We start from the raw sequence: 24,655 nt of genomic DNA, 5'->3' as shown, positions 1-24,655 counted from the left end.
TTTCACAGTGTACTTTTACTTCTGAAGAGATTCTAACTGTCCCCCCATATCCAGTCTGAAGACCATTCCTTCTGGGGCATTCAAGCCCCTGCAATCTCTGGAGATGTTGGTTCTAGACAACAACCTACTATCTACCCTGACGTTAACAGCTTTGGATGGCCTGAGCAACTTGCAGGTAGCATGTTTTTCTGGTATACATAAAAACAAAAGAAAAATCAAAGACTCAGTTTCATTTTTTTAAACATATAGTATATAGCAGTTAGATGTCTTACCCAGCAGACCCTGATCTGACTAATTCTTGCACATAATAGCTAGTGTGATAACACTTCTAACTTAAATTGCAAAAACCTGCTCTATTTCCTCGAGCAATAATTATGAACATGCTAAACACTGAACCAGGAACTCTACCTGAGGAACAACGAGTTGGAGCTTCTGCCCTCTGATGTGTTCATCAACCTGCCCAAGCTTTCACAGCTGGCACTCAGCGGAAACCGCCTGAAGACAGTGGATGGAAACATGTTCACCCATATGCCTGGTAAGATAACTGCCAGCATGCCCTTTCCCTGTCCTATTTTCCCAGGAACAAGTATTGGCGGCAGGATGCTGTTGTCGTGATAATCATTTTTTCTGATCTGTGTTAGTTCTAAAGAAGTTGTACCTCCATGACAACCCTTGGCAGTGTGACTGTAACATTAGCCCACTGGTGCGGTGGATGGGTGACACCAAGGCCACGCTTTCACCACGGCACAGCCCAAAGTGCGTGACTCCTCAAGAGCTCAGAAATAAGAGCCTCAGCAGCCTGCAAATTGATAAACTGCTCTGTCACACTTAACAGTATAGATGAGGATCACAGCGTGGGCTGGGACTCATAGAGATTTTTTTTTTTGAGTAGACTGGGTGGCAGAATAACCCTCTATGATATTTTTAAACTGCAATATATTACTGTCTTTCTCTAAAATATTGTATCATGTTTGCTTTAAATGGCTAAAAATCTAGAATAAAATGCCACACTTTTAAACTAAGACTGCGATGCTTTGTTTTATAATAACATAATATAATAATAATATTACTCTTTATTTAGGTTTCTCACAAAAGTGGTGTTGGATGTTTTCCAATTTGGGTAAATGGTAAATTTTCCACTCAAAGCCCTTTATGAAACTTGCCTCATTCACACAACCACTTTTAACTATGCTTTTTCTACATAAGCGCTTTCTATCTAACATTAACACACATTCACAAACCGATGGAGAGCAACTTGGGGTTAGTGTTTTGCCCCAAAATTATTTGACATGCAGACTGGAAAACCCAGGGATTAGAAGATCGCCTGCCCTGCCTGGCAAAATAACTGCCAGCCTGCCTGGTTTACCTCCTGAGCCACAGCCACCCTCAACTTTGACCCTTACTTCTTTTTTTTTTTTTCTTTATCATGGTCTCTTTAATAGCAGGTAAAAACCTTAAAATCACTAAATCTGTAGGTATAAGCTATTTGTGGGATGGAAAGATTTGCATTATCAGTGCTATTTCCACATGCAACGAATAAGTACTAACCCTTATCACTGGTTGTGAGATTAACATTATAATTCCATATTGCTTGTCTTAAAAAGACTTTGCAGGTTTGAAAAGTGATGGATTACGTATAAAGAGATTACATTAATCACATTCCAGGGAATGGTTTCTCTAATCTGTTACAGTTTATGTAAATAAAAAGGAAAAAAAGGCATTTGGATAGACACTGCTAGGATTCTGTATAGCTTAATGTAATAGTGAAGACAGCTGTAGATAATGAGAAGTTATTGGATTTGTAATCTCGTCTTCATTTTAATGTGCATCAGCACATTAAAACAGCACATAGAGACCCCAAGTCTTCTTGTTTAGGCTTTTGCCCAATTACCCGGTTGCAAAGATTTGTTGCTTGTGCAGCCTAAAAAGCACCATATCCATATCCTTGGACTGGATGACACTGAACCCCAAAACTATGCAAACTCTAAGACCATGAAACTCAGTCCGTTTGTACTGTTGCATCATATTTTCTATTTCAATAAATGTGTGTGTGCCAAGTTTTATGCTCGATCTTTAATATGAAGATAGTCATTTGTTTGCATGTAATGTCCTCATTCATTGTGAACATATATTGACACTATACATAATGTTTTTCTGAAGTTATGCCAGTTTTCATATGGTGAAACATCCTGCAAAGCAAATTAAAGTATATTAACTTTTTTTAATCAAAGCTTGCATGAAAATACCTGGCAGATAAGTACAGGCTACTGTTTACAGTACTGTGGTGAGGTTTACAGTAGTGCACTGTACTAGACTGGTGCAGAGCAGCTGTGTTGCTCATGAACAGTGTTAGGTTACATGAAGGATAGCACACATCAAATTCAATTTAATCACTGAGTTCCACCTACACTAGGTTTATGCTGTTTAGGGGTGGGAAATCAGCTGTGATAGCTCATGTTACATCAGCTTATCTTATCTTACATCTGCTTACCATATGGGGTTTAAAAATATTTAATACAAATCCTATAATTGTATACATTTGTATATTTGACAGTTTATTTGAGAACTGAAACAAATGTCATAGGATAGAATTGAATGCCAGACTGGAATGCTGTGTCACAATATAATTTACCATAGCATCATACTATAATGTTTGCGAGGGCCAGTTGTATAAATCCACAAAAAGCGCCAGCACAGCTCAACTGATCACAGCCCATATATAAAATACTGTACCTCCCATGCCAAATCCCACTTAAAAAGAAAAATTAGTCAGCAGTTAATGTCTGGAGGCAAAGTCACCCATCTGCAGTGTAGGCAACAGCAAAGAGATATATGTTTTTAATTGCCTTTGTTTTTCTCTGCTTGTGTTCTACATAACAGATGTTCAAGCTGAGCAAATTCATTATAATTAGAGCAGAAGCTGAGATAAAGTCTGCATTCCTTTGTATTAATATTATTTTATTATGATATCGATATGAGGTTCAATTAGCTTGGCAAAACATTAGCTGAAAGAAAATTTATTATTTCTATTTCCAAAGAAATACTTTTTACCACCTTGGCCAAACTGGAAACTGGTTCCGCAGAAGAATGTCCGCATAGCCGAGGGCTCTGTTCTTATTATATTTATATACTTACACTTCAGGAACTACAAAAAAGCTGTCAGTCTGAGAGGTAAGTGCATTTTTCGGAAAATACAGGACAAAAAACACTAAAAATATGTGTCTTAAAAATACTCTAGTTTAAGATTTTTGACACGTATTTTTTTTTGTCTTAGTCACAACTTTGGTTGAACACTTAAAAAACAACCCCATCAAAATTAACAAAGCTTAAGGTCATCACTAAGTAGGTTAACTGTTTTACACATTTGCAAACTATTCCAGAGCCTTAGGGCAATAAGAGGGAGCAAAGTTGCCTTTACCCTTTTTAGAGAGAGCTCGTTAGGAGGATGTACTGCTGTACTGCAGCCTTCCTCATCCCTGCTGCTCTCAGACATGTATGCACTCGTCAGATTCCATCCACGTTAGGGAGAGAGACAAAGCAGATGGAGATGGTGGTAGATCAGATTATGGATGGAAACATGGAAGTGGAGATATATTTAAAAAAATCAAACATGGGGGCTTCTGGCTTAATTAGCACCGCTCTGCATTCAGTCTGTACACACCTTAGACTCTGGTGTGTCGCCACATCTAGGTGCCAATAGCAGTAACTGAGGAGCTTTGGGACAAGGACATGGTGAATAGGACTTTTTACTCAAGGACAAGCTTCAAACATCAGCCTTCCTCTTGGAGTTTATGTGAGTCTTTATCAAAAAGAGAGGAGTAGGCAGATGAGGCTTATGGAGGGGTCAAAAGGTGCTAAATAGCTTTCCAGGTGTAAGAATCAGAGAATAACATTTGAAGTGAAAGAGGTTATTTTGTTTTTAGATGGAGTGAAAGCAATTGCGGATAAAGCCAGGGCTCAACATTGCTATTTACCATCAACAATATGCCATATATATCGCTTTTTGAGTCCTATCTTCCAAAGAGTTTTACTTTAAGAAACGTAAAGCATTTCTTTAGTTTTTTGTTTTGCTTCTCAATAATAAGCAAGAAAGTTTTTCTTTTACAAGCCGTGCCTTTCTTACAAATGATGTTTGCCCATATTTTATAAATTTATGACTCATTTATGACTCCAGCAAGTGTTATATGGGCCTATCTAGCGACAGAGAAACTGACTTAGCTACAAACTGTGAGATGCACCGTGCCGAGCTACAGCTGTCAGAATGAAGAGAGGAGCACAGTGGAGATTGTCTGGTCAGGGATTTCAGCAGAGTGTGGTTTAGCACAGTCCTGCTGCTGTGGCACAACTACAGTCAATCACTATAGTCTGTGTTTGTATTCAGCTCACAGTCTGCATGCCTTTGGTTTAAGCAATACAGCAAACACATTGCTGCTGAAATCACAGGCTGTTACGTGACTGTGCTTTGCACGTCTTTCTGGGTAATAGTGCAAAATAACAACATGCAGGATCAGCCCTAATCAGCATAAGAAATGTGCAGTCCTAGATGTCTCCTCACTAAAATTCAACAAATGGTGATGTTCAGAGACAGTTTTCAGGTCTTTAAAATCACTTTTGTTCCTCTGACCTGTCTTGTGTTGTTGTGAAGGTACAACAATAAAGAGAAAAAACACTATGAGAAAGCACAGTGGGATGGTAAAACTCCGTTTTAATAGGATGAAACCTCCAGCAGAACCAGGGCGTGAATTCAGCTTAGAGGCGACAAACACCAGAGTTCCTCAAATGGCCACTTGAGGCTGGCTCCAAAAGCAAATCGATGCTCACTTTGTTCCATGTTAACATGCCTAACTTCATAGGATTAAAAAGCATGTTTACAACCTGCTACAGCAAACAGTATATAGCTAATTTCCCTATTAATTGCAATAGAAGGTATATTCTTATATATAGTGCTGTGCCACTTTTTATCTCAATAAGGTAACAGGGCTCACCCGTTGTTTTCTACACCAATTAGTTCAACTGCAGTTATTTCTAATTATATATGTGGATGTTTGCTATTAAGTGATATCTATATCTGTGTCTATTTTTTCATTCTCGTAGCATCCCCACATCACAAATCCCAATTTAACCCAGTTTTCTGTGAATATAATCAAAGGCTGTTTAGATGCATTCAAAGCGTGTGAGCAACGCTCAACACAAAAAACCGTTTTGCTTACGGCTTGTAGTAACAACAGACAAGAAAGTGACGGATGATTTTGAGGACACTCAACTTAAAAATTGCCTTTACAGCATCTCAACACCACCACTACTTTCCCCTGTTGTCATGGCAACCCAGTCTTATGTTAAATGCTTATATGCTGTCTCTATGTGGCACCTACCGAGCTGGCAGCCACATGCTTAACTGCTAATGCACATCAACAAGAAAATTCTTGTTTGAAGGGCAGCAGACGGAAAGGAATGTCTTAACATTGCAGGCTGGTGTTAATGGTCATTAGCTTGCACACAGGGTTTCTTTTTTGTAAAGCAAACTAGGCAACAGTCACACAACACTATTAGCACCAGCACACAGCAGTCTCAAGGTGATGTAAACACACACACACACACACACACACACACACACACACACACACACACACACACACACACACACACACACACACACACACACACACAAGGTCACCAGAAGAAGATGTGCAATCAACGCCAGGTGTGTGAGCCAGAAGGCGGGAGACCAGACCGGTCCCAATAATGCCCATGAACCAAGCACACACACACACACACACACACACACACACAAACTACAGGTCACACTTTTGACAGCGGCAGCATTACACCTGCTGGATGACGGGCTGCAGAGGCTGAAGGGGAAAACTCATAAGATGCAATAAACAAAGTAACTCGATCAGAGTGAAGCTGCAGATGTCCAAGATTCAATTTGGGGACATAGTTTGAAGGGGTGTGGGCACTAACACAGGCTCTGGTGACACACACAGGGGGGTGGCGGGAGGGGTGCAATAATACTTAGGTCAGTGTGGTCAGAAAGGATAAATTAAGACCTCTGTTGCGATGGAAATGCCTGCAATGGTGCACGGTGACAATGCTATAAGCTTTGTCCCTTTCAACTGCACATTAAGCATTCATAACTGTTAATTTAGCCAAGTATTACAGCAAAATGCGTTCACTGTGTCCATTCCATCCTATTCTCTCTAAAATGTGAAATGACACTTCTGCAGAAGTTGCATTAACGCATGCAGGCTTTGAATAACCAGCAGCGGGAGATAATAAAATTTAAAGCCACGAAGTTGGTAGTGAACAAAAAAATGTATGAAGTCATCATTTTTTCACCCCCAAATAACCCCTCAGCCTCATTCGACAGTTGAAAGTTAACGAACCTGGTGATGTGAGTAGTCATCCTCAGTATCATAGTCAGACAAGCAGCCAAACAATGCCTCCCAGTAATTAAACTTAAAAACAGAGTGTTTTGTCTGATTTTTGCTCTTAAACCAACACAAGTTGTGCAGTAGACAGCTGGGGCACCAAGCACCCCACCATTTGAACAAATTGCCATTCACTTGCAGCACCGTGCTTATCAGTATATAAAATTACCTCACTAAAAGTGTGCTGAGTTATGGAGACATGCTCGTTTGAGACATTTAAAAAATATATATTTTTAGGCTCTGCAGTCTGTGACCTTCCCACTGTTTTGTTCATAAGTATTTTCTTTCGTGTTCGCTTAACATCTGCATTAATGCTCTGAAACTCATTTCCCTTGGGGCTTGGTTTTAATGACCGCAACAACAAAAAACATGAATTAATGATCTTTAATGAGTAAGGGTGCTTCCTGTCGTGAGGCACCCTTGCTTGAACGGCAGTGCCCTACACCATGCTGTTATTTTCTACCCTGAGGTAGCTGAAGCCATATGTTATGCTCTTTGGAAAGGCAAAAGTACACTGATAAAATTTTCAATAACTTTTCAAGGGCACCTTAGAGTTTTTCATTCACTTCACACACTTTTTAATGCTTTTCTTGGGTTGAAACTACTTGACTTTCAGGTTATTCGCATCGCTCGGAGCTACAGTCTCCGTATCAGGTCAATGAATCTGCAGCTAAGGCAAGGTTTGGTTTTGCTTGTCACTGTTACACTGTATGTCCCTTTTGATCATCCATTCATGTGCTTATCTAATTCAGGGTTGCAGGAAGCATTGGGGCAGAGTAGACTCTGGAAGGGTCTCCAGTGTGTTGCAGGAGTAGCACAAAGAGATAGATATCCATACACATACACACATTCATAACTCTTTAGTCTGTGGGAAGAAGCTGGAGTACTTGGAGGGAACTCACACAAGGAAAGGGAGACCAGAGAGGAGATAAACTACACACAGCCCGCCAGTGGATTCAAACCCAGATTTCTCTTCCTGTGAGGTGACAGAGCACCGGATCATTGTGCCGCGCCACATTAAAATGTCCAAATTTATTGTTTTCGTATTGTACAGCCATGTTCAATATATTCATCATATAGTATTATTAAATGTACACACATGAACATTTGTGGTCTAAAATGGCATCTTTCATTGTTTTCATACCCTAGTAAAAAACCCCTGCAAAATCTTAAGTGGTTTGTAAAAATGGTAATTACATTTTGGCATGGTAAAAGAACCAGAAAGATGCGAGAGTGATCAGCATATATGTATGTATATATATATGTGTGTGTGTGTGTGTGTGTGTGTGTGTGTGTGTGTGTGTGTGTGTGTGTGTGTGTGTGTGTGTGTGTGTATAATTATATATATATTACAATGCATGAGAAGGTGATGTGTAATGTCATATTGGCTTAAATTTGCTTGTGTCAGATCTTGGCATAAATAGCATGGATGCATGAATCCACCCTACTTTGTAGCTACAGTTCACAGGGGAGGTGCACTGGTGTGGGGGAGATTTTCTTTCACACACACACACACACACACACACACACACACACACACACACACACACACACACACACACACACACACACACACACACACACACACACACAAAAACAGAAACTCTCACAAACTTATTATTAAGAAAAAGAGAGAGGCTACTCCGAAGCTTTTTTGTGCACATAGTAACTTTTGTCTATAAATGTGGCCACAGAGCTCCTGCTCTCCTGACTTGTGGCTCTGTTGTAGAAGACAGAGCCAAACAAAGTGGGGCATGGGAATTGGACTGAAGCTGTACCACTGAACCAATTCCATAATCAATACTCTCAGCACCAATAATGAGCTTCTGCAGGCAGTGGGGAGAGCTGCTAATGAGAGAGGAAGAGGTAGACAGAGAATCTGCTGACAGCAGCACAGTTTTGCACTTCAAACTCAGACATGTGGGTCATCCAAACTCCCGTAACTATAAAACTTAAAGTTAGCAAAACAAACAACATTTATCTATTTAACTCAGATCTTTTTTTTCTTTTTCTTTTTTTAGCTCAAAGGTAATTCAGGATCCCATAAAGGTTTGGGGCCCAAACGAAAAAATAAAAATAGTATTTTATGAATGTTGAATGTAAAATGCTCGATTACAGGTTTTAGATACTTGTGTAGGGTATTGAGTCATGTGGCTCAATCAAAGCCTTGGTCTCCTTTTTCTGAGCACAAAGCCTGCAGAAGGAGTAGTAAGATGCTACTGTAATCAAATTCTCAATCTGTATGATCATGATTCAGTTTTCTTTGGAGTATATATGGCCTTAAATCTTAAGGCCATATAAGGCCAAAAGTTCCACAGAGACAAACAGGAAGTGCTGCTCAGTGAGTGGGCCTTCTCTAATGAGAATACTGGATGATTCATGCGTTTTTCTGCTGTCCAAAGCTGATTATTTCACAGCATCCTCACAGATGCATCCATGCATCCTGAAGATTCTTTGACGTGGATTGAATTAGCTTTGAGAGATTAGATACAGTTCATGTGTGTCAGCTGCGAGGATAGCAGATGAATCCTGTTAACAAGAAAAACAAACAGGATTTTGATTTGAGGGTCTGTGTTTGCGTTGCCTCAAATGTCAGTCACTAACTCAACAGCTCAAGTCAAAATCACTTCTACCACAACTTTTCCACGGTCACACACATCTCATCACAACTGCCTACTCATCTGTTATGAACTTATATATAATTTAGGGGATGCTCTCATGAAACTGGGACTTTAGAAGAGAAAATAGAGCGAATGATAATGAGGAAGGGAGGATTTTGGTCTCAAAGCTAGCCATTAGTCATATCAGCCTGTGTCAGCAGTTTCCAGACCTTATCTTTGACAAGGTTTCTTGGAGCAACACTGAAGTAATTAACACTATGTAGAGGTTATCCACAAAGAGAGAGCCTTGAGGAAAATAAGGAGGTTGCTGCTGCTGGGAGATATTAAATTTCATCCTGTTTTCTCTGGCAAAGTGTCCCATTTGTAATTGCAGAAAGCACAACTTTGAAAGAAATATCTTCCTAACATCCAGCTCACTAGTCTAGTGATGAGGATTAGTGATAGCAATGTCAGGGTTAGGCTCACTTTCATGCCATTACATGGAATTTTTACCTATGGCATACTCGGATGGAAATTATATAACAGACTGCCATAAGCGTGTATGAGACTCGATTTGGATGGCCTTCTAGTTTCTGAATCTATTAGCACTTAGCATGTGGCAAACGTTTAATATAATCCTAATGAAACATAGCTGGTGATCTGGTGGATGTTCAGATGTTGAGAAGTTAGCTCCATAGGTGACCACACTATGGTGAAGATTAAAGGTTATTTTTAGCCACATGCTAAATAGGAACGTTACATGAAAGTTATAAACTATTTTGCATATAACTGAGTGAAATGATGTCACGGTCCGCTGTGATGGACCGAGTGGAGAATGCGTGTAATGGACCCAGGTGCGTACACAAGTGAGCAGACGGGAGTGAGCTTTAACAGAAGGCGAGCCTTTTATTGTGGCTGGTAACACAAGAGACACAAACAAGAAATAAGGGCAGCACAAAAGCAATAACTAAACAGAAACCTAAACTGGGAATGAACTAAGGTAAGGCTATGACTTAGAATACAACAGACCGGGCATGGAAACACGGAGGGTGGGAACACAGACGACGCGACACAGACTGTAAGAAACACAGAGACTAAATACACATGAGGGATGATCAGGGGAAGTGGCCACACATGGGAACGCAGCTGACACACATGAACTTAACGACAGGACAGGAGGAGTGAGCTGAATACACAGACAGTGAATGCAGGCCTTCAAAGTAAAACAGGAAACATGAGACATGAACCGGGGAGACGTAGTACAGGGGGAGGTGACAATACTGACAGCATGAACTTGACAGTACAAGACGCACAGACATAAACACACGAAGGGCAAGGGAGACGTAATGCAAGGGTGATATATACAAATGGCTGGACTACCTTAATGAACCTAAACAATCAATAAACATCAAAATAGACTAAACACAAAACACCGGGTCGCACGACCCAGGACCATGACAAATGAATATTTGATCCAACCCATTCGGAGTTCTGGTTGCCACAGACTGGAATCAATCAGTCAATCAATTACAGATCCTCCTGATCTCAGCTCCTTTTGGTATAAAGCACACCTGCCCACATAGTTTCTTCCATTCCAGCTTCTCCACCACCACAGACAGGACCATAGAGCTGTCAAAGGATGTCAGGGACAAGACTGTAGACCTGCACAAGGCTGGAATGGAGTGGAAGAAGCTTGACAAGCTGTTGTTGTGATTATTCAGAAGTGGAAGAAACATAAAATAACCATAAGCCTTTGGTCTTGGTGTACCACACTCATTACAGAATCTAAAACTGCTTTTACACCAGTTGTCTAAACATGAGTTTTGATTATATTAATTTGGAACTTTTAACATAGGTTATTGCAGAGATGTGCACATGCAGATACAATGTGGTTATGCCTGACCGACCAACCGACAAACCAACCAAACAAAGAGAAACACTAAAGTGATACCCTGCAATTTAAAGTATGACAACAAGAGGTACCGATCAAAGCAGCTGTTATGTGACAAGTTGTGGTTAGGTGTGCAGGGTGCAACCAAGGGGGCAGGCAGGGCCACCCTCCAAAATCTGCTCGCCTCCCCAGTGTCCCCCCCCCCCCCCACTCTTTTCTGGGAGAGTGAATTTTAAGCCGTTTCTGCTCATCTCTGCTGAGAATCATTAAAGTGAAAGCTGGGACTTCCATTCAATCAATCAATCAATTAAAACAGATTATTATAGATTTCAAAACCTTGTTTAGTTTTCATATTTACCTATTTTCAGTGACATCAACTTTGATAGCATGAAAAGGAACTAGGGATATGATTTTTTTTTTCTCTCTTTTTTTGCCATATTATTCAAGTAAACCTATATTTGACAACAGCACAACAGCATAATAAAACTGGAAATTTCTGTTTTTGTTGTGCCACCCGAATATTTTTAGTGGCTCCTAAATGGCCACCTCCATAAAAAAATTTGGGAGGCAACCCATTAGGTGTGGTCTATCTATGGATCATAACCAATGTATGTCCTGTTCTGGTTGTATGTGTATGAAAATACTGCATTTATTAATAAAGAACATGCATTTTTTCAACTTTATATTTAAGCTTGTAACAGACATGTATGCAATATAATGAAGTAAATGCAGAATAAACACAAAGAATATATGCTTAAATTCAAAGAGAATTGGAATAGTTTTCTTCAAACTTTTAGCACAGATTCTCTCCTGTGAAATTTATATATTATATATATATATATATATATATATATATATATATATATATATATATATATATATATATATATATATATAACACCCAGCACGTCCCTGCGGGCGGTTTATCCTTCAAGCTCGGGTCCTCTACCAGAGGCCTGGGAGCTTGAGGGTCCTGCGCAGTATCTTAGCTGTTCCCAGGACTGCGCTCTTCTGGACAGAGATCTCCGATGTTGTTCCCGGGATCTGCTGGAGCCACTCGCCTAGCTTGGGAGTCACCGCACCTAGTGCTCCGATTACCACGGGGACCACCGTTACCTTCACCCTCCACATCCTCTCGAGCTCTTCTCTGAGCCCTTGGTATTTCTCCAGCTTCTCGTGTTCCTTCTTCCTGATATTGCTGTCATTCGGAACCGCTACATCGATCACTACGGCCGTCTTCTTCTGTTTGTCTACCACCACTATGTCCGGTTGGTTAGCCACCACCATTTTGTCCGTCTGTATCTGGAAGTCCCACAGGATCTTAGCTCGGTCATTCTCCACCACCCTTGGGGGCATCTCCCATTTTGACCTCGGGACTTCCAGGTTATACTCGGCACAGATGTTCCTGTACACTATGCCGGCCACTTGGTTATGGCGTTCCATGTATGCCTTGCCTGCTAGCATCTTGCACCCTGCTGTTATGTGCTGGATTGTCTCTGGGGCATCTTTACACAGCCTGCACCTGGGGTCTTGCCTGGTGTGATAGACCCCAGCCTCTATGGATCTTGTGCTCAGAGCTTGTTCTTGTGCTGCCATGATTAGTGCCTCTGTGCTGTCTTTCAGTCCAGCTTTGTCCAGCCACTGGTAGGATTTCTGGATATCAGCCACCTCCTCTATCTGCCAGTGGTACATACCGTGCAGGGGCCTGTCCTTCCATGATGGTTCCTCGTCTCCCTCCTCTTTCTTGGGTTTCTGCTGCCTGAGGTATTCACTGAGCACTCGGTCAGTTGGGGCCATCTTCCCAATGTATTCTTGGATGTTCCTTGTCTCATCCTGGACTGTGGTGCTGACACTCACCAGTCCCCGGCCCCCTTCCTTCCGCTTAGCGTACAGCCTCAGGGTGCTGGATTTGGGGTGAAACCCTCCATGCATGGTAAGGAGCTTTCTTGTCTTTATGTCAGTGGCTTCTATCTCCTCCTTTGGCCAGCCTATTACCCCAGCAGGGTACCTGATCACGGGCAGGGCGTACGTGTTGATGGCCCGGATCTTGTTCTTACCATTCAGCTGACTCCTCAGGACTTGCCTGACCCTCTGCAGGTACTTGGTGGTTGCAGCTTTTCTAGCGGCCTCTTCATGGTTCCCATTCGCCTGTGGGATCCCCAAGTACTTGTAACTGTCCTCTATGTCTGCAATGTTGCCTTCTGGTAGTTCAATCCCCTCAGTTCTGACTACCTTCCCTCTCTTTGTTACCATCCGACTACACTTCTCCAGTCCGAACGACATTCCAATGTCATTGCTGTATATGTCTCGTTCACTCTTGGCATACAGCTTGATGTCATCCATGTACAGGAGGTGGCTGACAACTGCTCCGTTCCGTAGTCGGTATCCGTAGCCAGTCTTGTTAATGATCTCACTGAGGGGGTTCAGGCCTATGCAGAACAGCAGTGGGGACAGAGCATCTCCTTGGTAGATCCCGCACTTGATGGTGACTTGTGCTATGGGCTTGGAGTTGGCCTCTAGTGTTGTACGCCACATCCCCATTGAGTTCCTGATGAAGGCTCTTAGGGTCCCATTGATCTTGTACAATTCTAGGCATTCCAGTATCCAGCTGTGGGGCATTGAGTCATAGGCCTTCTTGTAATCAATCCAGGCAGTGCACAGGTTGGTCAGTCTGGTCTTGCAGTCTCGGCTGATTGTTCTGTCTACCAGTAGCTGGTGTTTTGCGCCTCTGGTATTCTTGCCAATTCCTATATATATATATATATATATATATATATATATATATATATATATATATATTAGTGCTGTCAAAATTATCGCGTTAATTGTTAAGATCAACGCGAAATGTTTAATGCATTAAAAAAATTTAACGCTGATTTTGTTTTTTTATTAATTTCCTGTAATCTAAGACCTTTAAATTCATGAGCACCTCTGGAGGAGGGGGCAACAGTGTGCTATGCTGGCGTTTGGCCTGACAGAAATGATTAGAAGAAGAAGAAGAAGTGACACCATGCTACTATCTAGCTAACACTAGCTAACACACGCAAGCATGGACGAGGGCGGACTTTTGGGTGGAAAGTTTCTCTTTAAGAAGTTGCCTGATGGCTTGTTGGACAAAACGAGAGTAAGATGCACAATTTGCAACGCTGAATTCAAGTACCACAGAAGCAGTTCATCACTGGCGTATCACCTGAGAGCAAAACACCCAACTGAATCCACCTCTACGGGACCTCGCCAGTCTACGCTTCAGGAGTATGGTGCTTGTGGACGAATAACAAAAAATGTGAGAGAAAAGGTAACCAATTCCTTGGTTGTTTGGATAGCTAAAAACTGCCGACCAGTTAGCATAGTAGAAGATGATGGACTGAGAGAAGTCATTCGTGCTGCATCAGGAGATGAGTGTTACAATCTGCCCTCGAGAGGAACCATTGTGTCGAGACTGCACACTTTGTATGGGGACCAGAGGGCTCAGCAGTCCAGCAAGCTTGTGCAAGTAAGGAATGTCGCTCTCACCGGAGACCACTGGACTTCGGTGAACAACGATAATTACTTAAAATATAAAGAATAAAAAAATGTAATTGGAGCCAGGCTATTAATAAAGTAATTGAGATTAATCGCAATTAATAACAGAAAATTGTGAGATTAGTTAGTTAATTTTTTTTAATCTATTGACAGCACTAATATATATATATATATATATATATATATATATATATAGTGTGTGTGTGTGTGTATAGTGCACAGCTGTCATCATAGTGTAATTCAATACAAGTAACCAAATGTGGTGCCTCAGTAAGGCCTGAGAAAGATAGTGTAAGACTTTTTGCTAGATGGATAAACAATCTTTATCTTCACTTAGGCTACATGGAATTTCACTACATGCTGTGGTGTCATGTATTCCCTTGATTTTTTTCTCTCTCTTTTGCTGGGAAGTTGCCTCTGTGCTAGAACTTTTATCAAAAATATGTCATCAAGCTATACCAGCAGGAGATATTTGCTCTTTTAGGTATTCTAAGCATTTGGCTGACCAGTGGGATTTTTCACAAGGAAAAGCCATTTCTGAAACATGTCTGTCAGCATTTTTCAGAGGCACAGACAAGAGTGTTGCACTGGTGGAAAGGAAAGAATGGACAGGGTGGAAGAAGGAGTAGTAAGTCAGAGACAGACTAAAGCTACTGATGTGGCAACAGCAAAGCGGTGAGGAAGAATGAAGGGGCAGCTGAGTGAGAGATGGATAGAATTGATAGACAGGAATACCAATCAGAGACAGAGCAGCAGAGCATATAAGCAGAGACTGAAAATAGAGTGGAGGATTTTCTCTGCTGCCTCCTGTAATGACACCAGTGGGAGGAGATTACTGGGTACAAAACAAAGCTAAGGTCTCCCCTGCTGATCACTAGGGAGTTTTATCAACATCAAAGGATGTATTGTATATGAAGGGGACGTTTACTTCCTGTGTGCCTTATGAACATGGTCACAGTCATTCTAATGAAGGTAAAATAATTAATTTCCACTTTCTGCTTTACATATTTATTATATTAAAGAGCTTATCGTTTATTTTATATTCAAAACAACCAGATAGATTAGTTGTACCTAACCCTCTGATGTTACCCATTGGACTGTACTGCAGCAAGTGGTACACAGATAAACAACAAACAAACAGTTTTTTTATAGTGGCAATGGAGTAACAGAGTTGACTGTACTGAATTAAAGGAAAAGTGATGGTTTGGGTTAAAATGCATGCTTTATCAACGTTACACGATCTTACATAACCACTGATCCTTTTAAAATGCCAATGTTTTGTCACAAATCCATTCAACCTAACCACATTCTATACCATTTAAAATTTCCTCAGAAGTCAGTGTGCTATATAATTGCATTAGCAATAAATTTAATAACGCTCTATATGAACAGTTACACTATATATATATATATATAACCACTTTATAGAATTATATTTGTTTGCAGATGTTGGCAGCTATCAGCAAATACTTATCAGCTATTTTGAAACAAATCCATAACAAGAACTCCATAACAGCAAATGAACTGTACAACAGAAAATGCAAACACTAATTATGGTCTCCTCACAACAATGATAAGAAAAATAAACTGGGCCAATATGGCATGTTTGTTAATATAGAGACACACATGTTAATGTGATCTCTGGTCTCCCACTCAGAGACGCAAGTCTCCGAGTGTCCAGCATTCAGACGGCTACCTGAGGACACTCTTCATGCGAGAGAAAAAATGTTCACACAGATATGTAGAGCCAAATACTGTCAATAAGGCCTCTGCAATGTTCTGAAGACAGTTAAACTTGTCAGGTAGTGATGTCCAGCAGGTGAAAATGCAAGCTCCATGAACACGCACAGCTATGGATTCCAGCTGCTTCCATGTTGCATTAACTGGCATTAACTCAGCCAGTTAACTGCTCAATAAAGATTTCTGGTTTGATCAGAAAATAAAACATTGGTTCATACACCTGAAAGTCCCAAAAATGCATTGTGTCTCGAGTCTACGGATGTATCCGTGTATTTCCACGGTGCTGATGCTGTGCTGAGCGGAAAGCTCCTGAAGCTTTTGAAGTGTCGGAATGTGGAAAGCTAACAACGTCCCCAATTCCAAGTTGAATCTGGTAGTTGGGGTTTGTGGCGAGGATATGGCACGGCGGGACCACGGAGTATCATTCGGAGCCATCTTTATTTACATCTCACCACAACACACCCAAACCCCTGAGTCCCTGTGTTTTTAACTAGGCGGGCATGATTAAGGATGCCGTGCAGGTGCGTCCGCCCTCCCTGCACGGCACCGCAGACCACGCCCCACCACAGGGTTGTTAGCTAAGATACGTTTAGCTACCATTAAGAAGCGGCACAACTAATGTGTCTATGCGAGCTGATTTGTGATGTGCACCGCTGGCACAGCCATTTATTTTTTAATGCACCTTCTCAGACTGCGTGTCATGCCCAGGGCTGGACTGGGACAAAAAAAAAAAACAGCCCGGGCATTTTGACTAAAGACCGGCCCACCAGGTATTAAAGCCATAAAGCCTTTGAATGATAACAAATGCTGTTGTGACAGTGATGTACAATCTTGTTGGTATATGTATGATTTCTATACATTTAATGTCAGATAAAAACTTTGGTTGTAAGCTTCAGATAATTATTTAATAACAGCCAGACATTTTAAATGAGAATAAGAAAGTATTTCTTTGTGCCCCCCTTTCCCTGTTAATGCCCTACTTGGCCCCCCTGGCAAAACTTTGCTATACCCGCCCCTGCAGTTACCAGCCGTCAGCTACTTAGAAAAGGATCCTGGTGTTATTTGTCTCTCAGAAACGGTTCATAACTTCCCTTCAACTCATTCATGTCACCTAAAAGGTAAACCTGTTTCTCCATCACCTGTTCAGCTCTGATGATTCAGTATGGACATCTCCTGGTTTCATCTTCATGTTTCCCTCTCTTCACATATCCAAACTGATATCATGACCAGGAGCTTTTCCAGCTGTGGCTCCAGCAAACATCTAGAAATTAATATTAAATAAATTCTAACAACAACTGATCAAGCATACACATGCTGCTATTGTTTAGCGCGACATCCGGCAGTTTCCTCTTTCTGGCGCAAAGTGGGCGATAAACAAACAAGAAAGAAAAGCCGATCAGCTGATCATTGATCAGTTTCATGATTAAAGTAGCAACAGGAGAGAGAGGGGGAGAGAATGAGAGGAGAAGAGGCAGCTGTGCAGCGTAACGACAGAATAACTCCAGCTTTGTGTCTTTTTCCATCCTAGACAAACTGTGTCCCTTCTCAGCTCAACACGAAACGCGTAATAATTTCTCTGAATACGGGACGATTCCGTTTTTTACGGGATGGTTGGCAACTCTACTAACTAATCTTATGAATAAAATAAAGTTCACTATCAGTAACATCATAGCACCCACCCAGCTGTATAGAAACTCCATCATACGCAGTACGAGTTATTGTAACTGACTGTAAAAAGTCAGCACAACGAAAATAAACTCCACCTAAACTTGGTTTATATCTGACCCAGATAGACTGCAGGTCATAACTTCTTACCTGAAGTTCAGTTCACCTGACACTCGGGTCTCTCCTCCTCCTGCCTCCCCTCTCCCTCATCCTGGCCTCCACCACTTGTTAATTTTACTGAATCTGTGGAAGCTCCACCATAGCCACCACCAAACAAGTTATTTTTACACACCGGCCAATCCACCACCTTTCATTATTTATACCGTTACTGTCATGGCTGGCGGAGTGAGCCGTGTGGTGTGGAGGAAAAGGAGGACCCAAAATGCAGCAAACTGATGATACGAGTGATGTTTATTTACAAGGTGGAGGTGGCAAAAACAGGCAACGCAGCATGAGCAATTACAAACGGAAACCTAAACTGGGAGAAACTAAAGAGCAAACCTGAGACCATACAAAGGAGTGCGGGGCAGAGAGACGCAGAGTAATGCAGGCAGATGAATGCATTTAACGCAGTGATACATGGATGAACGCAGACGAGCCGACCACCAACACAGACCGACACCCACTAAATATACACACACAAGGTAATCAGGTAATCACACACAGGAGGGAAGAACAGCTGAACCTAATACACATGAGGACAGGAGGAGACAAGCTGAACACCATGACAACAGACACAGACCTTCAGAACAGAACAGGAAATCCAGAACACGAGCCCTCAAAGTAAAACAGGAAACACAGACTGATTTACAACACAACACGGGGACATGAACAGAGCACCAAGGACAGACACAGGTAGGGCTGACAATACACCAAACTACAGGTTCAACCCTAAACTAATACAAATCAGAATAAACACAAAACGCTGGGTCAACGACCCAGGACCATGACAGTACCCCCCTCCAAGGGCTGGCTCCAGACAGCCCAAAACAAAAACAAACGACCAACCCAGGGCGGGCGGCGGGGGCCCAGGACGGAGGGACCAACACCGAACAAAACAAGCTCCAGCGGACCGAGGGAATTGTCCAAAACAAAAACACACGTGCTGGAGCACAAGAACAAAAACACAGTTCAGGAGGCCGGCCCGGAGGCTGACAGCTCAGAAGTCCAGGACAGTTCATGTTCTGAGGCCGGCCACGTCGGCGACACAGCTCCGAAAGCCGACCGAGCGGAAGGCAACGGCGGCGGAGCGGAGGCAGTTCAGGGGGCCGACCGTGCACACGGCAGCGGCGGCAACGGGGAAACCGGTCAGGCGGCTGACCGTGCCGACAGCAACGGGGACAAAGTTCAGGCGGCCGACCGTGCGGACAGCAACGGCGGTGATGACACGGGTCTGGAGGCCGACCGTGCGGAAGGCAGCGGCGGCGTCTAGGAGGTCGTCCGTATCGACGATGACGCTCCACCCGCGGCCTGACAGACAACCGCTGATGTCGAGGCGGCAGTCTGGGACCCGATGGCGGCATGGCCTTCGTAGCACCAGACGAGACCGAAGCAGAGGCTGGACCAGGCGAAGCTGAAGCTGAAGCAGAGGCTGGACCAGACGAGACTGAAGCGGTAGCCGGACCAGGCGACGCTGAAGCTGATGAGGAGACTGGACCAGGCGACGCTGAAGCCGATGAGGAGACTGGACCAGGCGACGCTGACGAGGATGCCGAAGCCGGACCAGGCGACGGTGAGGATGAAGACACAGAGGCCACAGCTGGCGAGGATGGAGACACAGAGGCTGCAGCTGGCGGCAATGATGAGTCTTGGGGCTGGACGGGCTCCTCGGGCCCCCCAGCTGACGAGGCAGAAAGCTGGTCGGGCTCCTCGGGTCCCCCAGCTGATGAGGCAGAAAGCTGGGCGGGCTCCTCGGACCCTCCAGCTGGCGAGACAGGAAGCTGGGCGGGCTCCTCGGGCCCCCCAGCTGACGAGGCAGGAAGCTGGCTCGGTTCTCCTGAACCTCCAGCTGACGAGTCTTGAGGCTGGACGGGCTCCTCGGGCCCCCCAGCTGACGAGACAGGCTCAGGACCAGTGGGCACAGGGGCCCCTGGAACACACAGGACAAAACCAGCAGGCGCGGGGACCTCTGGCGGGGACAGTTCAGAACCAGTAGGCACACGGGCCTCTGGCAGGCACAGTTTAGAACCAGCAGGCACACGGGCCTCTGGCAGGAACAGAATGGAACCAGTAGGCGCACGGGCCTCTGGCAGGCACAGAACAGAGCCAGTAGGCGCACGGGCCTCTGGCAGGAACAGATCAGAACCAGCAGGCGCACGGGCCTCTGGCAAACACAAAGCAGACTGCAGCTGCACAGAGCATTGACTCAGCTCAGGCAGCGACAGCCGGATGCAGTCCTCAGCTGGCTTCTTAACCTCCAGGGGTCCAGAGTCGGCCGGGGGCTGGGACCCAGCCTCTGGGGAGGCCCTGGAGTGCATCACAGTCTCTGGGCTGGCCAGCTGTTGCGGACTGACTACTGCGTTATGTGGTGTGTCTCTCTGCTTGACATGAACAGGTGAAAAACAGTGCTTTTCCGGTTGGATGGACTCAACTTGTAGTACCGGAGGAGTAGGCGAAGATGACGGCTGGGCTGATAATAAGGCTGATGAGTCTCTAGCCAACTGAGCTATTGACTGAGCTATGGATTGTAACAAAGTGTCTAATAGGTCTGGCTGTGACAGTAATGGAGGTGGCGATTGAGTGGCTAACTGAGGTAGCGGCTGCAGGGCAGCTAACCGAGCTACCGGCTGGGCAGCTGGCTCAACAAACACAGCCCCGGAATAAACAGTCATTCGAGCTGGCGAAACAGACGGAGTGTCTTTTTCACTCACCACAGCCGGCAGTTCCGAAGTCCTAATCTCCGGCGGTGGGGCGACGCGCCGACGGCGTGATTGTCGCTTCCTCCCGGGCAAAACCTCCGGCGGGCCGGGCAAAACCTCCGGCGGGCCGGGCAAAATCTTCACCGCCGGGCTGGGTTGGGAAGCGGTAGCGGCTGGTGGGTGAAGGTGCAGTTCGTTGAGTATGAAGTCCTGTGCGAGCGGGTGAAGAGAGTCCAGCAGCCAGGAGTGAGCAGAGATTAGCTGCTGTAGCCTGGCTTCTACAGCGCGGTGGAACTCTTCTCCCTCCTGCTCGAGCCACCGGTTGACCAACCTTGCGACTGTGTCGATTACTTCCTCCCGAAACTCCTGGGAAGGAGCGGATGCTGCTGGGTCCATGTTTGGTCAGCTCGTAATGTCACGGCTGGCGGAGTGAGCCGTGTGGTGTGGAGGAAAAGGAGGACCCAAAATGCAGCAAACTGATGATACGAGTGATGTTTATTTACAAGGTGGAGGTGGCAAAAACAGGCAACGCAGCATGAGCAATTACAAACGGAAACCTAAACTGGGAGAAACTAAAGAGCAAACCTGAGACCATACAAAGGAGTGCGGGGCAGAGAGACGCAGAGTAATGCAGGCAGATGAATGCATTTAACGCAGTGATACATGGATGAACGCAGACGAGCCGACCACCAACACAGACCGACACCCACTAAATATACACACACAAGGTAATCAGGTAATCACATACAGGAGGGAAGAACAGCTGAACCTAATACACATGAGGACAGGAGGAGACAAGCTGAACACCATGACAACAGACACAGACCTTCAGAACAGAACAGGAAATCCAGAACACGAGCCCTCAAAGTAAAACAGGAAACACAGACTGATTTACAACACAACACGGGGACATGAACAGAACACCAAGGACAGACACAGGTAGGGCTGACAATACACCAAACTACAGGTTCAACCCTAAACTAATACAAATCAGAATAAACACAAAACGCTGGGTCAACGACCCAGGACCATGACAGTTACAAAGAAAAGAAAAGTCACCGGGCCACCGAGCAAATGCCTGGTATGCCCGATGGCCAGTCCAGCTATGGTCGTGCCATCAGTTAACCCTTCTGATGGCACGACAGCAACCCTAGGGTTGCTGACGCCTGCTCTATAACAACAACACCATTGCACTAGTCTTAAATATTATTAAGACTAGTGCAACTATTAAACAACCTATCCTTCATCTCCCCTAGCTATCTTGCCGACCTTCTTAGCTTGTATACTCGTAGTCGAGCCTTAAGATCATCTGGTCAACTACTCTTGGTCCAACCTAGGTCCTGCCTGAAGACAGGGGCGATCGTGCTTTTGTCTCAGCTGCACCGAACCTCTGGAATAGTCTTCCTGTTACTATTCGTGCCTCGGACTCTACTCAATCTTTCAAAACATGGTTGAAAACGTAATATTTTATATTTTGAATTGACCCTATCTCTGAACTGAGGCCCGATATCTGTTTTATTTAGCCCACACTCCTGGTTTAATTAGTGTTTCCCATCTGTTAGTATTTGTACTGGTGCTTGTTTTTGTACTTTGTTAATGTTTTATATCAATGACTTATTGCATTATTGTGAAGCACTTTGGTCTACCTTTGGTTTTAAATGTGCTATATAAATAAAATTGTATTGTGTATATTATATTAAGAAACTGAAATACAACATGATTGTTACATCCTGGGAGGCTGTGGGAGTGTGTGGGCGTGGTGTTGTCTTCTCTCTCTCCTCCTCCTTCGTTCTGGCCCCTCCCCTTGTCTCTCTCTGCCCCTGCCCTCTCCTTTAGGTCACACCTGCTGCTCATCTGCTCTCGTTACAACCAATTACCCTCAGGGGTGATATAAGCTGGAGAAGAGCAGTGTGGAAGAGGAAGGAGAGGTGGTTTTCCTCTGTGCTGGTCAGAGTGTGCTACTGGCTTAGGTGTGGAACAGCCTGCTGCGTGTGACCAGCCTTCTGGTGTGTGGCTCTGGTGTGTGAGTAGTGCTTAACTGAGCAGTGATTGCCCATGAGTGACGGCGGCCTTCATTAGTTTGTGTGGCCTGCCCGGATATTGTTTGTTAGCAGCGTTGCTGTCTCTTTCTGTTGAAGCCTTATTGTTGCTTTCTTTGTTGAAGTGGTCATTACCACTTTGGGTTGACCTCCCTGATTTCTCATTAAAGCAGCGGTGCTGTCTCCTTTTGTTGTTGCCATTTATATGATTATTGAGGTGTTTGCCTACAATAAAGATCTATTTTATGTTAAATACCTCTGCCTGGCGTTCTTTTCATTCCACCTGGATCTAACTGTTACTGTCCCCCACCCTCATCGCCTAGACTTTTAAGTGGGGACGTAACAAAGTGGGGGCTGTAATCAACCCAATTCCAATGAAAGGAATTGGGTTGATTACAAGTGTGAACAGGTGTTTGTGTGTTGTGTGAAGGTCATTTGGCTAGCTGCTGCTCTCCCCGGCTAGCACAGGGGAGTGTCTAGCTGAGCATTTGCTCTTCCTTCGGACACTCGTTTTTTGTTTTGCCTTTTTTATTTTCGGAGCAAACCCGGGTGGGGATTAATTCTCTGTTGGGGGTAGGCTTGTCGGTGCCTGTGGCACTTGATGATTTGCCTTTAAAGTGGCCTCGAGCCTGGTACGCTCCAGAAGCTAGGACAGGCTAGAGTCTGAGTAGGCAGGACTGGGGGGAGTGTGGGTAGAATTTTTTAATTAATGGTTGACTTGACACAACACATTTTTATTTCGCCTGTGTGTAGTTCTGTAGTGAAGGCGTTGTGTGTAGCCCTTTAGTGGTTTGCTTGTGTTTTGCAGGCCATTTTGAGTTTTCATGGCCACTTTTGATATTGCTGGGTTTACGGCAGAGCTGTTGCTTGCCCTGCTGGATGTTTGTAGGAAGAGGGATCTGCATGAGCTGGCTACATATTACGGGATCAGTGTCTCCACTGGTCTACGCAAAGCCGAGCTGAAAGCCGCTCTGGTGTCCGGGTTGTTGGAGAAGAGGGTGGTTGTAATGCAAGAACCCCCGAGCACACCCGGTCCGGCTGGACCAAGTGCGGCGCCTCACGTTCCAGGCCAGGTTGTAGAACCATCAGTGTCTACACCTATGGACCAGGGGTTGCCCGAGGGGGGGCTAGTGACGCTGCCCCGTTTTGATCCACTCTCCACCCAGTCATCAGAGGGTTCTAAGCAGGATGCTAGGCTCAAAATCCGTCTGGCTCGTCTCCAGCTGGAGAAGGAGCAGCGTGAGAGAGAGTTCCAGCTGAAGAGGGAGGTAGAGCTTAGGCGTTTGGACGCAGAACTGGCTAGGGCTAGAGAGGTTGAGCTGATGAAAGTGGAGGCGGAGACGAAGGTCAAGCTGCGACAGCTGGAACTCCAGCAGGCCTCCACCCCTCCTGTGGTGGCTTCGCTGTCACATACAGATGTTCAGTTTGATGTAGGAAGGAATAGTCGTCTGGTCCCTGCATTTCGTGACACTGAGGTGGAGATTTATTTTGAATCGTTTGAGCGGATAGCGACAGCCTTGCGTTGGCCGCGGGATGCGTGGGCCATCCTGCTACAGTGCAAGCTGGTGGGCAAGGCACAGGAAGTTTGTTCCTCGTTGTCCGCTGAATGCAGCTTGGACTACGACAAACTGAAAAGTGCAATCCCGTTAGCCTATGAGCTAGTCCCCGAGGCTTACAGGCAGCGATTTCGGGGGCTGAAAAAGGTGCAGGGTCAATCCTTCCTGGATTTCGCAAGAGAAAAGAGTGTCCTCTTTGATCGGTGGTGTATGGCCTGTAAAGCTGCAGACCTAGCTTTGGTACGGGAATTAATTCTCATTGAGGAATTTTAAAACTGCGTCACCGAGCGGATGGCGGTATATCTGAACGAGCAGAAGGTCTCTACGTTGCAGCAGACCGCAACCCTGGCTGA

The 24,655-nt window shown here is 44.4% G+C and overlaps 2 protein-coding genes across 2 annotated transcripts in view; one reads left to right on the top strand and one right to left on the bottom strand.

Moving 5' to 3' along the window:
- The window catches only part of LOC147313359 (uncharacterized), a 2,658-nt gene extending 1,604 nt beyond the window's left edge, over positions 1-1,054 (top strand). The window contains exons 4-6 of the mRNA XM_086265085.1: positions 55-175; positions 400-535; positions 642-1,054. Coding sequence (XP_086121211.1) covers positions 55-175; positions 400-535; positions 642-832 — 448 coding nt within the window. The 3' untranslated portion in view covers positions 833-1,054. The remainder of the gene's footprint in view (positions 1-54; positions 176-399; positions 536-641) is intronic.
- A 5,816-nt stretch (positions 1,055-6,870) lies between these two features.
- On the bottom strand, positions 6,871-21,103 carry LOC147313358 (uncharacterized). Its single transcript, XM_086262940.1, has 5 exons — positions 20,110-21,103; positions 19,695-19,941; positions 19,452-19,608; positions 19,123-19,407; positions 6,871-6,924 (listed from the first exon to the last, which is right to left on the bottom strand). Exons 1-5 carry the CDS (start codon positions 21,101-21,103, stop codon positions 6,871-6,873), a joined length of 1,737 nt encoding a protein of 578 aa, XP_086119066.1.
- Between the last annotated feature and the right edge of the window lie 3,552 nt (positions 21,104-24,655).

The sequence above is a fragment of the Aulonocara sp. 'chitande type north' Nkhata Bay genome, linkage group LG15 (genome assembly GCF_057382095.1).
Source record: "Aulonocara sp. 'chitande type north' Nkhata Bay isolate Kocher_YH1m ecotype deep benthic linkage group LG15, A_spYH_male_GT1.1, whole genome shotgun sequence".
Classification (NCBI taxonomy): domain Eukaryota; kingdom Metazoa; phylum Chordata; class Actinopteri; order Cichliformes; family Cichlidae; genus Aulonocara; species Aulonocara sp. 'chitande type north' Nkhata Bay.
The sequence above is the reverse complement of the archived record's forward strand: the minus strand, read 5'-3'. Positions and strand labels throughout refer to the sequence as shown.

What these genes read in the sequence shown, in the direction of transcription:
- LOC147313358 (XM_086262940.1), bottom strand. Translation starts at nt 21,103, where the DNA reads ATGGACCCAGCAGCATCCGCTCCTTCCCAGGAGTTTCGGGAGGAAGTA. An exon ending in CCGTGCGCCTACTGGCTCTG is followed by an intron (nt 19,942 to 20,109) that starts TTCTGTGCCTGC and finishes TCCTGTGTGTTC; the next exon opens with CAGGGGCCCCTGTGCCCACT. An exon ending in CCGCCGCTGCCGTGTGCACG is followed by an intron (nt 6,925 to 19,122) that starts GTCGGCCCCCTG and finishes GCCTTTCCAAAG; the next exon opens with AGCATAACATATGGCTTCAG.